This window comes from Histomonas meleagridis, assembly GCF_020186115.1.
Source record: "Histomonas meleagridis strain 2922-C6/04-10x chromosome Unknown contig_30, whole genome shotgun sequence".
Classification (NCBI taxonomy): Eukaryota; Parabasalia; order Tritrichomonadida; family Dientamoebidae; genus Histomonas; species Histomonas meleagridis.
In genome coordinates, this window is record NW_027150858.1 from 179,718 (window position 1) to 192,650 (window position 12,933).

Genomic DNA, 12,933 nt, shown 5'->3' on the forward strand with positions numbered 1-12,933 from the left:
TTGGAAATTATACAAAATATTTTATACAGCACTTATATTTGCATCTCAAGAAGGTCATACAGAAATAGTTAGATTGCTTCTTGAACAAAAAGGAATTGATGTAAATGCTCAGATATGTAATATTGTATTCAATAATTTGATGTTTCAAAGTATTATTTGGAATTTCCTTCAAATATTTGAAACAGCGCTTATGATAGCATCTGAAAATGGTAATATAGAAATAGTTAAATTACTTCTTGAAAAAGAAGGAATTAATATTGATATCAAAGATGTTTGTTTGTTTTGTTTAAAATTAATTTTAATAATTTTTTATTTCAAAATATTATTTGGAAATTATTTGAGTTATTTAAAACAGCACTTGATTATGCAATTGATAAAAATTATGTAGAAATACCTATAATGCTTTCAGAACATAAAAGAATTGACAATAAACCCAAAGAATTAAAATTTGACCCATTTGCAATTGTATCATCAAACACAAATGAAAATAATAATGATGTGTTTGACCCATTTGCAATTGTATCATCAATTACGAATTGATACTTCAATTTAGAATTTTAAATTGTACTTCTTATTTTCTCAATATGAATTTTCTTGTATTATTTGATACAAAAATATATATGTTTCATGTAATATTTTTATATAATTGCGTCTTTTGATCAAATGATTTCAAGTATTTTTAATAATTAGTAAACTTTATTCTTTACATGCAAAGAAACATTGTAACTCATGGAGTACATTCGAAAAAACTATGTACTATGTCGTTATTATATGATGGTAAACATGTTTAATAAACCTTTATGACAAAGATTTTTATAAAAATTTTTGATTTGTAAGTTTATATCATGCAAAGAAGAAATTAAGACTTTCAAAAGAGATTCTTACTCAAATTTATGATTTACTTACATTTCTTTTTATTTGTAAAATTAAATTTCTTATTCGCTTTAGAATGGAAATGATGTTTCAACGAATATTCTGAAGATTATTCCAAAACTGAGTTCCACTTTTTTCAATTTAAATTGAACCAAAATGTGATGTGAAAAAATCAAGCATTAAATTGTTTCGAAAGAACTACCTAATAAAGGGCAAAGAAACTATGGAGGAGGCGGCTCACGAACAGATACTTTTGGTGGTGGAACTAGCGGTGGTGGAGGTGCTTCAAGGAGTTTTTAATACATTATAAAGTAAAAAATTTTCTTTATAAATCCATTTCTTTCAATATACAAACAATTAAATGGTTCCGTTGCTCAAAATTTTAATTTTAAATTTACAATTATAATTTCTGAATGATTTGGAACTCTTTCTATGTTAACTTTCTTTCGCTTCAAAGCATTTTAAAATTTGTAGTTTGTGTAGTTTTATAGTAAGAACAATGATATTTGAAGATAAGAAACTATTTAAATGTTTTTTACAAATTATCAATCATTTGCTTAGGATCTAAAGAAGTCCATGTGTGAATGCAAGATGAATATCCGCAGGCTACGATTGCATGTTTTGATACCGCCACTGATTTGATTCCACTTTTCTTTGAATTCGAAGGGAGAACATTTACGAACTGTTTCTTGCATAGTATTGTGCTTTTCTCGACAATACTAATTGAGTTATCTATTCCACCCATCACCAAGAAAGTTCCTGAAGGGTCGAACTTTACAGACGTCACTTTTCCCTCGTGTAAAGGAAAGTGCGCAACTGTATAACCTCTTCTTGTATCAAAAAGTAGGCCAGAACCGTCATCGAAACCGCAGGCAATGTAGGAACCGTTAACCGCCAAGTTTGATGTTCCTCTGATTTTGCTCTTGAGTTGAAATGTCGCAATCGGATGATTTCCGCAGAGCAAGTCGTAGATGTTTAGCGCGGACTCATCATAATCAATGACGACGAGTTGCGCATCATTGTTTAACCATTGAACAGATGAGTTCTTTGGTACTTGTAATGAATTCGCGTGTTGAAAATCACTTATCAAAACAAGTCCCTCAGAATTAACACAACAGATTTTGTCCCCGGTTCCATTGAAAAAGAGGGATTTCAATGGGCGGTTGGTGTATTTGGCAACCGATAGACAGTGACCGGGGTTGTTGAAGTCCCAAAGGTGCAAACTTCCCGTGACATCGCCTGTGACAAATAAGTCTTGCGTGGGATGCGATGTTATACACTTGGCATCAACTTCTTTCGAGCTCATACGAACTTTCTTCCAATTACAAGAAAAACTTTTATATGATGCGCGTAAAATCTGTGTTAACTTAATCTGTCTAACTTCTCGAGTAGGATTAAAGGGTGACTCAAACTCGTCATAAGCTTTTTCAGCAGCAGAAGAGTCACTTTCTGGATTTGTAATAATTCTATCCCATTCATCAATAGTTTCGGTAACAGTTTCTTCAAGGGTAGAACTATGTTGGAAGATCAAAGATGTGAAAACTCCTTTTGATGCATAAGCTATTTGTTGGTTGTTGTTATTATTAATACAAATATCTCTAACATCTGAAGAAAATGTCCGTATATCATACGTTGAAGTATAATTAAATTCATCATCAACAATGAATGGTGAAAAGTTTGAGTTTGTAGTAGAAATTAAGAATTTTTCATTTTCTTTTGTTTGAGCCATTCGTTGAATTGTGGATTCAATGGATTTGAATGGCTCCGCAACTTTTTCTGAAGAAAACGAAAATTTTGAAATTTTTCCGTACATTAATTGGTGTGTGTGATGAAGAAAAGCAGTGAGAATTGACTTTTGCTTTGGTTCGAGCTTTGTAGACAATTCTCTTGTTATTTGATCGTAAATAATGAAGTTACAAAGTTTTTTATCGTTTTTTGTCAGACGAATTTCTTCATCATTAATTATATTTGTTAAAATATCATTTTTTTCATTTGGAATTTCGATTCTTTGGAGTTCATTTATAATATATTCGATTTCTAAGTTGGAATTAATTGGTAATTTTATATTAGCTAATGCATATTTAATGAATAAGTAAATGCAATTAATTATTCCTTGTTCATTCATTTCGGTATTTTTCGATAACTTTTCGATAATTAAATTTAATACTTTAATTGTATCACTTGTATAATGTTGATTAATTAATTGTGATATTAATAAAACAATAATTTCTTCTGTCGTCAAAACAAAGTCAAATTCCATTGATTCAAATAAATCGGATTTGAATGCATCCGAAAAATTGGATTCAAAAAGTTTAACGTGCTGTTGAATCATTGGCACATTTTCGTCAACCTTTGAAACCTCCACTTTTCCAGACTCATCGTCATCACTTTCATCATCAGAATCGTCATCATAATCATCGAAGTCATCCCAATTATTTTGGCCAAATGAAAAATCGAATTCATTTTTCTGAATTTCCTTTTCACTTTTATGTTCTTCTTCCTCATTTTCATTTTCTTCTTCATCTTCTTTATCAACAATTTCTTCTTCATTTTCATTACTTATTAAATGCGGCTCCAAAAGTCGAATAATGAAATTTGGAACATTTTGTATGTTTAAAAGAAGCGATTTATCACATTCATTCAATTTCTCTAATATTAAATAACGATGCATTTCAATTGACATTTCGTCGCAATTCAAATTCATTTCTTTTAATGTATTTATTGCATCGTTTTTCTTGTCATTCCAAATGTTATAATAAACCATATCAGAGATGTTATCCTTCCACGAATCTTCATCAATAAGTCGCGAAATTAATATCATTAACATCGGAGTATTCTTTAATACGACTGACGCTTGATGCTTCATGTTTATTATGAGGAAAAACATCGAAGAAAGTGAATAACGATGTTGCTGTTGTGCGATGTATGCGTTCTTCTCGATTTTGTTTGTTTTTAATGTTTCTCTTGACTTAATGAAATTGGATAATCGAATATTACCAAACTTTTTTGCTAATTGGATCGCAATATTAAATTTATTTATTGTAATACATAATAATATAAATGTATCAAATTCGTCTTCATTTGGTATTGACGTTGTAACAAGTCTTGTGATTGTATATATAATTGTTTCTTTATCTTTGGCCCATAATGGAAAATAGATTTCACATAATTCATTCACTGTTTTAATGTTTAAATAATCAATTAATAATTTTTGATCTCGTGATAAATATGCCCATAATGAAAAGATTGGTATATAATTCAATACTTTTGGATTAATTTTGGTGATAATATATGAAAATAAAAATTTCATTCCATTATCATCAATATTCTGCCACTTTTCTGGTAAATGCTTTAAAAAGTTGTTTACGATCAAATTTTTTGAGTTCGTCTGAAAATTGAATTGCTCTGCTTGAATTTCAGTTACAAATGAATTTAACGAAGGAATTTTATTATAAATGAATTCTTGGATGATCGAAAACATACATAATGAAATAGCTGTATAAAGTATATAGTTTGAGTCATTTGGAATCGGTTTCTTAAAAGTCGATTGAGGTATAAATATTCGATAAATGCAATTATTTGTTGCACATATTAAACTTTTATTTATATATTCCATCGAAATGTTTTTTAATGTAATAATTTGATTATTTAATACGAATGAGTTTTGTGTTATATAATAAAATGAAATATTTGTATTATAACTAACAGCAATTAATATTTGAGGATTAGGTAAAAATGTTATTAATTCATTTCGGATATTTGATGAAGCAAATTTTCGATATTTATTTTGTTGATATAAAAACGAAGTGATAACATCCGATGAAGACAACAAAAACAAATCTGTTGAATGAATTGTTATATTATTTATATCATAATTTAATTCTTCTGTTTGTATTACATTAAAACTTTTTTGATAAAATATTACAATTGATTTGCCTTTATTCGCAAAGACAAACATTACTTCATCATCAAATATTTTATACTTCATTTTAGTTGGCACAAATTCTATTTTATGTTTTGACATAATTTTATTATTTTTGACATATGATATATCATCATTTTCAATATTAAAATATCCATTTTCAAATAGAATTTTATCTTCATTTTCTTCAACCCTCCCATTATTACTCCAATTTATGATTTTATTATCACTCATTTTCGTCAATAAATTTTGATTCTGATTTGTCAAAATCTGGGTGACATGTGATGTGAAAAATGGAATTTTAAATGGAATCGAAACAGAAATGTTTCCTTCGAGAATCTCGATTTTGTAAAATGTTAATGATTCCTCAGAGAAGTATGTCGCTGTTATTGTTTTGCAGATTGATTTTTGTGAATATGAATAATCTAAATCACAACATGAGCCAATTGATGACGAACTTAAATGTAATGTAATCGACGCAATTTTGTCCATTCGTGGCTGCTGGATCTCTGAGAGTATTAACGTGTTGTTTGTTTCACTCTTAGTCCCAACAAAGATCATATATTTGGGCTTTTCAATCTGTGGTAATATGCAATGCTTTTGTGATGAGGCCGGATGAAACTCATAGATTTGTGACCATTTCTGTTTAGGAATACATATGTTAACATATGATATGGGGTTGTCACAATAAAACCATGAAGAACACCGTAAATGAAGAGAATCAGTGGCTTCGACCCAAACTCTAACCGTCCCATCGGCGTTGGCGGTTACGCACGTTAAGGATTCCGATAGTCCCCATTTAAAGTCAACGACATTCGAGTTTTGGGGAATTGTAAAACGCTTTTTTTTATTAAAGGGCGAAAACCAGATTAATGGTGGTGGGCCATTTTTTGTAAATGATGCAATTGCTCGACTACATGGAGAAACAGCAAGCTCGGAATGAATATGCGTGTCTGTCATTAAAAAAGGTGTTGCTGAATCATTTAGATAATCTTCAATTTGAACATAATATAAGGAATATTCATGGGTATAAAATATTTCATTGGGAGTCGCTGCAATTGATGTAGGAAAACAACATAAGTGTCCTGTATGTATTGGTTCAGCTTCAAGAGATTTTTGAGAATATGTATAAATTACTCCATTTGAATTACAACAGAATAAATATTTGCCCCCTGAAAATGCTATGGATGTAATGCACGCCGTTTGGTCTGGTGTTTGTATCATTTTGTAGTCAAAATTTGATCTATCAAAAATAAAAATCAAATGATTACACGCAAAAGCAAAATAATTTGGTTGTTCTTTTATGTGTACTGTGCTTGCATATATCCTTGGGGAATTCGGAGATAAGCCAATAATATGGGAAAAGTTGATTTGGCAACTCATCAAATTTCCCTTTGTATTCAAACACTTTTAACCGATTTACTTTGAACTAACGATAGAAATTTTAACGATCGAATCTTTCAAAAAGTTTATTTTACGATGAAATATTCTTGATTAAATATGAAAGAATTTTTCTTTTCACTTATCTAATAAATATAACAATAAATTTTCCTTTGTTTTTTATACTAAGATAAAGGTGTTCTTTTTTTGTAATTCACCATTTAGAAAGATAAAATTACTTTGTTTTCGTTATGCAATTTAATAAAAATATTTTTTTAAATATAATTCATAATTTATAAAATATTAAAATAAAAAATTAATTTATATAAACATTACCTAACTAACTTCAATACCTTGTGTTAAATAAATTTAATATTAATTTCTTTTTTTAGTAAGTAGGTTAACGATTCCTCCATAACCTTTAAATAAAGCCTTCATAAGTGCTGTTTGAAATATTTCAAATAATTCCCAAATATTATTTTTAAATCCAAATTTAAAAAGAGAAGCATTAAATAATATAAATAAACATCTTTAATATTAACATCTATTCCGCATTTCTCAAGAAGCAATTTAACAATTTCCGTGTGACCTTTTTCAGATGCCATCATGAGGACTGATTTAAATAATTTCCAAACATAATTGTGAGATATAAAGTTTTTAAATTATTCCCAAATAAAATTTTTAAATATTTTTCGCATTAACATCAATTCCTTCTTGTTCAAGAAGTAATTTTACTATTTCTGTATTATCATTTTCATATGCCGTTATAAGCGCTGTTTGAAATATTTTAATTAATCAATAAATATCATAATAAAATACGAAATTGTAAAAATAAAGACCATATAAAATATACAAATATCTTTAGCATTAATATTAATATCTTCTTGTTCAAGAAGTAAGTTGACTATTTTTTTATATCCTTTAAACTATTCATTGATAAGTGCAGTTACAAATATTTTATACAATTTCTAAATATTGTTTTAAAATATAAAGTTATAAAAATAAAAATTAAACAAATGAAATAAATATTCTGAATATTAATGTCAATAACTTTCTTATCTAAGATATATTTTACTAATTCAATATTTCCTGATTTTGCGGAAAAAACTTAAATATCTTTTGGAATTTGACAAAACTGAAGTAAGTATTTAATAAGAAATAAATTACCAGTTTTTGCTGACACATTAATAATACTATTATTAATTTTCATTTCTTCTTATTTTAAAAATGCAAAAATCTCATAGTTATTATATGAAATACATTTTTTTTTCCTAATTCTTCTAAGTTATTATTTTTCTCAATTTTCTTTTCAAAAAGATATTTAAAGATATCATTTTGGTGAAATTTAATTGCTGTTTCATATGAACCTTCAAATGATGCATGATTTTGTTCACATAAATGAATGATTTCTTCATTTCCGCCTGCAATTGCATATTTACCTGCATTTTCTACTTTTGCGCCATTCATAAGTAAATATTTAAAACATTTAACTGATGAAAAAAATGCTGCATAATCATTTAATGTAACATTTTCTTCATTAATATACTCACATCTTTCATAAATTGATGGTTCAATTGTTTGATTAAAATCAAAATTTGTTTGTGATGATATTTCTTGAAGTTTTTCTATTTCATCATTTCGAATTATTTTTACTAATTCATTTGGATTATGTACTTCTTTAATGTATTGGATTATGTAGTTCCCGATAATTCTTTGAAAGTTTATTTAAATTTTTTTAAAAAATAATCTTTACCAAATTGACAAACATTCGACATTTTTTTGATTTCTCATTTTTTTTTATATTGAGCGAAATAATATCAATTTATGCTTTTGGCAATAAATGAATCAATTTTCCAATTATATAATATGAATTAGGATGATTTTTAAATATGTATTTAATAAAAAACTTAATGATTTTTGTATTATTTTTTCATTTCTCCTACTGTTTGAATTGATTCTAAATAATTAATATATATTTTTTAAAAATGACATACAATGTATTGATTAATTTTTAAATCCTATAAATTTCTAGAAATTTCATTAGATTTAATCAACAAAATTTGATTTCCTTCTGGAATTAAGCTGATTTTTGAAATTAAGTAATTTTTTTAAAAAAGAAAAAGTCGACAAATTAATAATATATTTGTTTACATAAACTTATTAAAAGAACCAAATCCGAAACTTATAGCAAATATTTGGATATTTTAATTCTAGTATTTGAACATATAACAAATTTTTATTTCAAATTTTTGAAATTAATCAGTTTTGTTCTTCTATTTCCTGATTAATTTCTTCGTCCATTGTTTCCACCTTTCTCAAAAGAGAAGCGCAGCATGGACAAAACCAACTACTCTCAGGAAGCGCCCGCAATCCAACGCATTCAATATGAAACCATTGGAATGGACATGATGGATTATCACAACTAACCATATCTCCAACTTGCTGACCGCGGCAAATACAGAAGTGATCATCTGGAGTTGTATTTGCAGGAATTGGAAATGGAGTTTCGCCAATAAGTGAACCGTCCTTAAGTTTATGGGTTTCAATAAGGGACGATTCTGTAAGCCGTATTTCCTTCATGATTTCTTCTTCTGCATTGTTTAATATCTCAACAAGTGATCGAGCTGCTTCAACACGTTGTGCTGCAAAATCTAAAATAATTTGTGACTCAGCATCTAGATCTCCTGTGGATATAAATCCTTTGGTACGTTCCAAGTGTGTGGTAGGTGGTTTGATAATTGATGGATCCGATAAAGTTTTTGTGATTAACTTTTTGGCAGCTTCGCTTTTGGACTCCATTCTTGAAATGGCGCTGTACCGACGCTCAATAAGCGTATGAAGTCTTTCAAGTCCTGTTTGTTAGAATAAAAAAAAACGTCTTAGAAGCATTCGAGCAAATTGACTAACTTTGTTATAATTGGAAACAAACGGGCTTCAATGGTGGCCATCTGTATTTTGTAATTTTAAAAAAAAATTCTAAAATATTTTTTTTATGAAGTATTTCGATATATTATGATTTGCTATATTATTTTTTTGAATTCATTTTAATATTTTCATTATTTTATTAATTAATTATATTTTTTTTTTCAGATTCCCCATGCATGTATTTTCTCAAATTTCGAATATGTTTCTACGTTGGAGCGTATAATAAACGATTTCTTTATTTTGTTTGATGAGATCAATTATTTTTTATGACATGATAAGCTTCGACCTGAATTAATAGCCAAACAAGCTTGTTAGTTAATCAGGTATTTTATCAGGAAAATTCATTTATTTTAAAATTCTTGGTCGATGTTTCATTTAAAGATTTACCTTTACGATTATTAGAATATTTTAATGATGCAACCACACACAACCCAAAATCATCATTATATTGTTCATCTTTAATACCTACATTTATAAATTATAATATACATTTTTGTTCGAAACAATTTTTTTTAAAGTTTTGACATTTTTTTTAACATTCATCATCGAATAATCAATTACATTCAACTATAAAAAATATTGGTGTTAATGAATAAACCTTATCTTGTTTAATAAAAATTATAGCAAGAGGAAGTTGAACTATTCATTCATCTTCCATGTTTTTTATACATGTTCATTCATTAATTTTATTAATATTAAGTGTAATTGAAAGTGAAGAAAACACATAAAAATATTTAAATTGATTCTGCATTTTGTGTAATTATTCGATTTATAATTGTATTCAATGTAATGAAAGTTATTTTGATGTATTATTACTGAAAATTTCACAATATATTTCTTCACCACCAATAATATCAAATATGAAATCAATGATTATCCACAAAAAAATAATGAAAAATTCTGAAGAGAAATATGAAATTTGTTAACAAGACAGAAATTTCCGGCCGATGGATAGATTTTCGTGTCCGGTATTTATCAATAATTAATAAATTTACTTCCTGAAAAGAACGGGTTTTATTCTAATTTTCTTATGAATTTTATATATTTTATTCATAATTAAATAACATATGATATATTTTATTATATATATCTTTTTTTACACTATAATCAATTCTAAATAGAGATATTTATATTTATATTTTCATTTTTTTGTATTAAAAATGATCGGTACAATTAGATTTCAGTTTCTAAATCAAATAAACTACTCAAAAATATATACATCTGGTTAAGCTTTATTTATATGATGGGAGTCCCAGTCTGGGACCCAAAGTAATCACGAATTAACGTTAGATTGGAAGATCATAAAAAACAAGTCAATTTACTTAGAGCCTTTTGTGTGAAATGATTTTATATTTAGTTCAATAAAGCATAATTTTTTATCAACTATGATAAATAAATAATTAAATATTTTAATATATATAAATATATGCATATATATTATATTTTCATAAAAATATTTTTATTTTATGTCAAGTTTATAACTGCAAATTGAATACAAGGGGGGTAAAGTGACCCTTCAACGTATAATTTTAGTGAAAAAGTCAACCCTGTCTCAGAAATCAGTAAAAAATTTCCTGATTGGCTACAGGTCTCATTTTTTTAGATATCAAATAAATATACATATTTGTAGAAATGCCATAAAAAACTAATTTTCTAGAAGACAGAATTTTGATATCTATTATCATTATCGAAATAGTCGCAAAATAATTTTCTGACTTTTCAATTTTAACTAGAAAGTCAATAATTCTCTTATAAAAATTTGATTTTTAATATGCAAAATAATATATAATGAAATATATAAAACACCTATTATCATTTGCGTAAACCAATTTTATATGAAGATATATTTATTTGATTTTTGAGTGTCAAATCTTTAAATATAAGTTTTTGTCTTTTAAAGATATAAGAATATTATCTACTGTTATTATTAATTTTTGATATATATTTTTTAATAATTAAAATAATGAGAACTACGAGATAATTTTATTTGGTGTCAAACGACCATTTAGAGAATAGGACCCGTTCTTCCTGAAATTCCATTAGTTTATTCTTTATGTATTTTATATTATATTTAATAAAAATGAATTTGATTTAGTAATTAATGAAAATTTAAGTAAAATAATCGTAAATGATTCATTTTAATCATGCGGAGCTTTTTATTTGAATATTTATGATCCAAGAATTTCATTACAATCAGTAATAACAAATATAATTTATATTAAAAAACATAAATCATTAATGATAATAACAAAGATAGGTAATGTGAAAATTTTTCCTGAAACAATAATTTCGAAAAAATCATAATGAAAAGTTATAGAGTTTGTTTTTATTTTTAAATGCTATTTTTAATATTCAAAATTTTGTAAATATTAGTTCACTATTACGATTTTATTTTTCTAATTTCTTTCATTTTAATATAGGGTGTCCAACCCTAAGTGTAGCATCTCCATATGTGAGCATATTTAATTATTAATAAATATATATAAATAATATATGAATATAACATTTTATTTTTTATAAATATGAAGTTTCATAAAAAATTAGATATAATGAGATATTTGAACTTTTTTGATAGTAAATTGGAAAAAATATACGTTTAAAATTATCAAAAAGTTCAAAATGGAACTCGACCAGAAATCAATTGCGATTTTCTTACACTCACAAGGGAAAAATAAAAAATCAATATATACAGAAATGAAGTTGACTCTTCAAGATCAATGTATTTCATATTCAACAATTACAAAATATAATAGAAATTGCAAAACATCAAAAACCGTTAACAAGGAAACTCCAAATGCAAATTTCGATGAACACAGAATCATTAATGAAAAAATTTTGTATGTACTTGATGAAGAGCCATTTGCATCTGTTCGTTATATAGCTAACACTACGGGGATTCCAAAAAGTACGGTATATTATCATTTAACAAATATGCTCTTTTATGTAAGCTTGCATTTAAAGTGGGTTCCCCACAGTATCTCAGAAAAACAAAAAATTCAAAGGGTAACAATCTCAAAGACACTTATTAAGATTCTGAATTCAGCCATACATAACAATTATATATATTTCGTTACAGGAGACGAGTCTTGGTTTGAATATTCATATTATCCTTCTCAACAATAAATACCCATCGGAAGTCAGCCTCAAACACGTCCAAATAAGGTTTTAACAGATAAAAAAATTATGCTGACGGCTTTTTGGAATCCAAGCGGAATAAAGGTTATTAACTTTCTTCCAAAAGGCGAAACATTTAATTCGAAGTATTATGCAAATAATATTATTAAGGAACTTTCAAAATTAAATGGGGAATATTTAGATAATGAAGGAAGAAGATTAACCGTCCATGCCGATAATGCACATCCTCACATATCGAAGCACACAACTAATATAATAATGAATATTAAAGGTCTTAAAAGAGCACCTCATCCTCCTTATTCACCAGATATAGCACCATCAGATTTCTTCCTATTTGGCTATATCAAAAATAAAATGGAAAATCAATCATACGAATCAAGAAAGGAGGTAAAAAAATGTATAACTGATATTTTACAACAAATACCAACCGATATGTTAAAACGGGTTTTTGAAAATGGGAAAGGAGATTGGAACAATTAATACATACCAAAGGAGAGTATATCAAGTAAACATTCTAATCATTATTTTAGTTCATTTAAATTTTATTTGTATAATGAGATGCTACACTTGGGGTTGGACACCCTATATATATCGGAAGTGCAAAAAGTCCTGACCCCACCCCCCCCCCTTTTCTCGACATCCTCTCGATCAAGAAAAATGATGTATGAACTCTATGTGCGTTTTATTATTTTTCAAAA

The 12,933-nt window shown here is 27.0% G+C and overlaps 2 protein-coding genes across 2 annotated transcripts; both read right to left on the bottom strand.

Annotated features, from left to right (window-relative positions):
- Positions 1–1,408: 1,408 nt before the first annotated feature.
- On the bottom strand, positions 1,409–2,602 carry GO595_004840 (WD-40 repeat-containing protein; the record flags this gene model as incomplete). Its single annotated transcript, XM_067918016.1, has 1 exon — positions 1,409–2,602. The coding sequence occupies one exon, from the start codon at positions 2,600–2,602 to the stop codon at positions 1,409–1,411; it is 1,194 nt and encodes a 397-aa protein (XP_067774858.1).
- Positions 2,603–8,434: 5,832 nt separating this feature from the next.
- GO595_004841 (PHD-finger family protein) lies at positions 8,435–8,974 on the bottom strand (the record flags this gene model as incomplete). Its single annotated transcript, XM_067918017.1, has 1 exon — positions 8,435–8,974. The coding sequence occupies one exon, from the start codon at positions 8,972–8,974 to the stop codon at positions 8,435–8,437; it is 540 nt and encodes a 179-aa protein (XP_067774859.1).
- Positions 8,975–12,933: the final 3,959 nt, after the last annotated feature.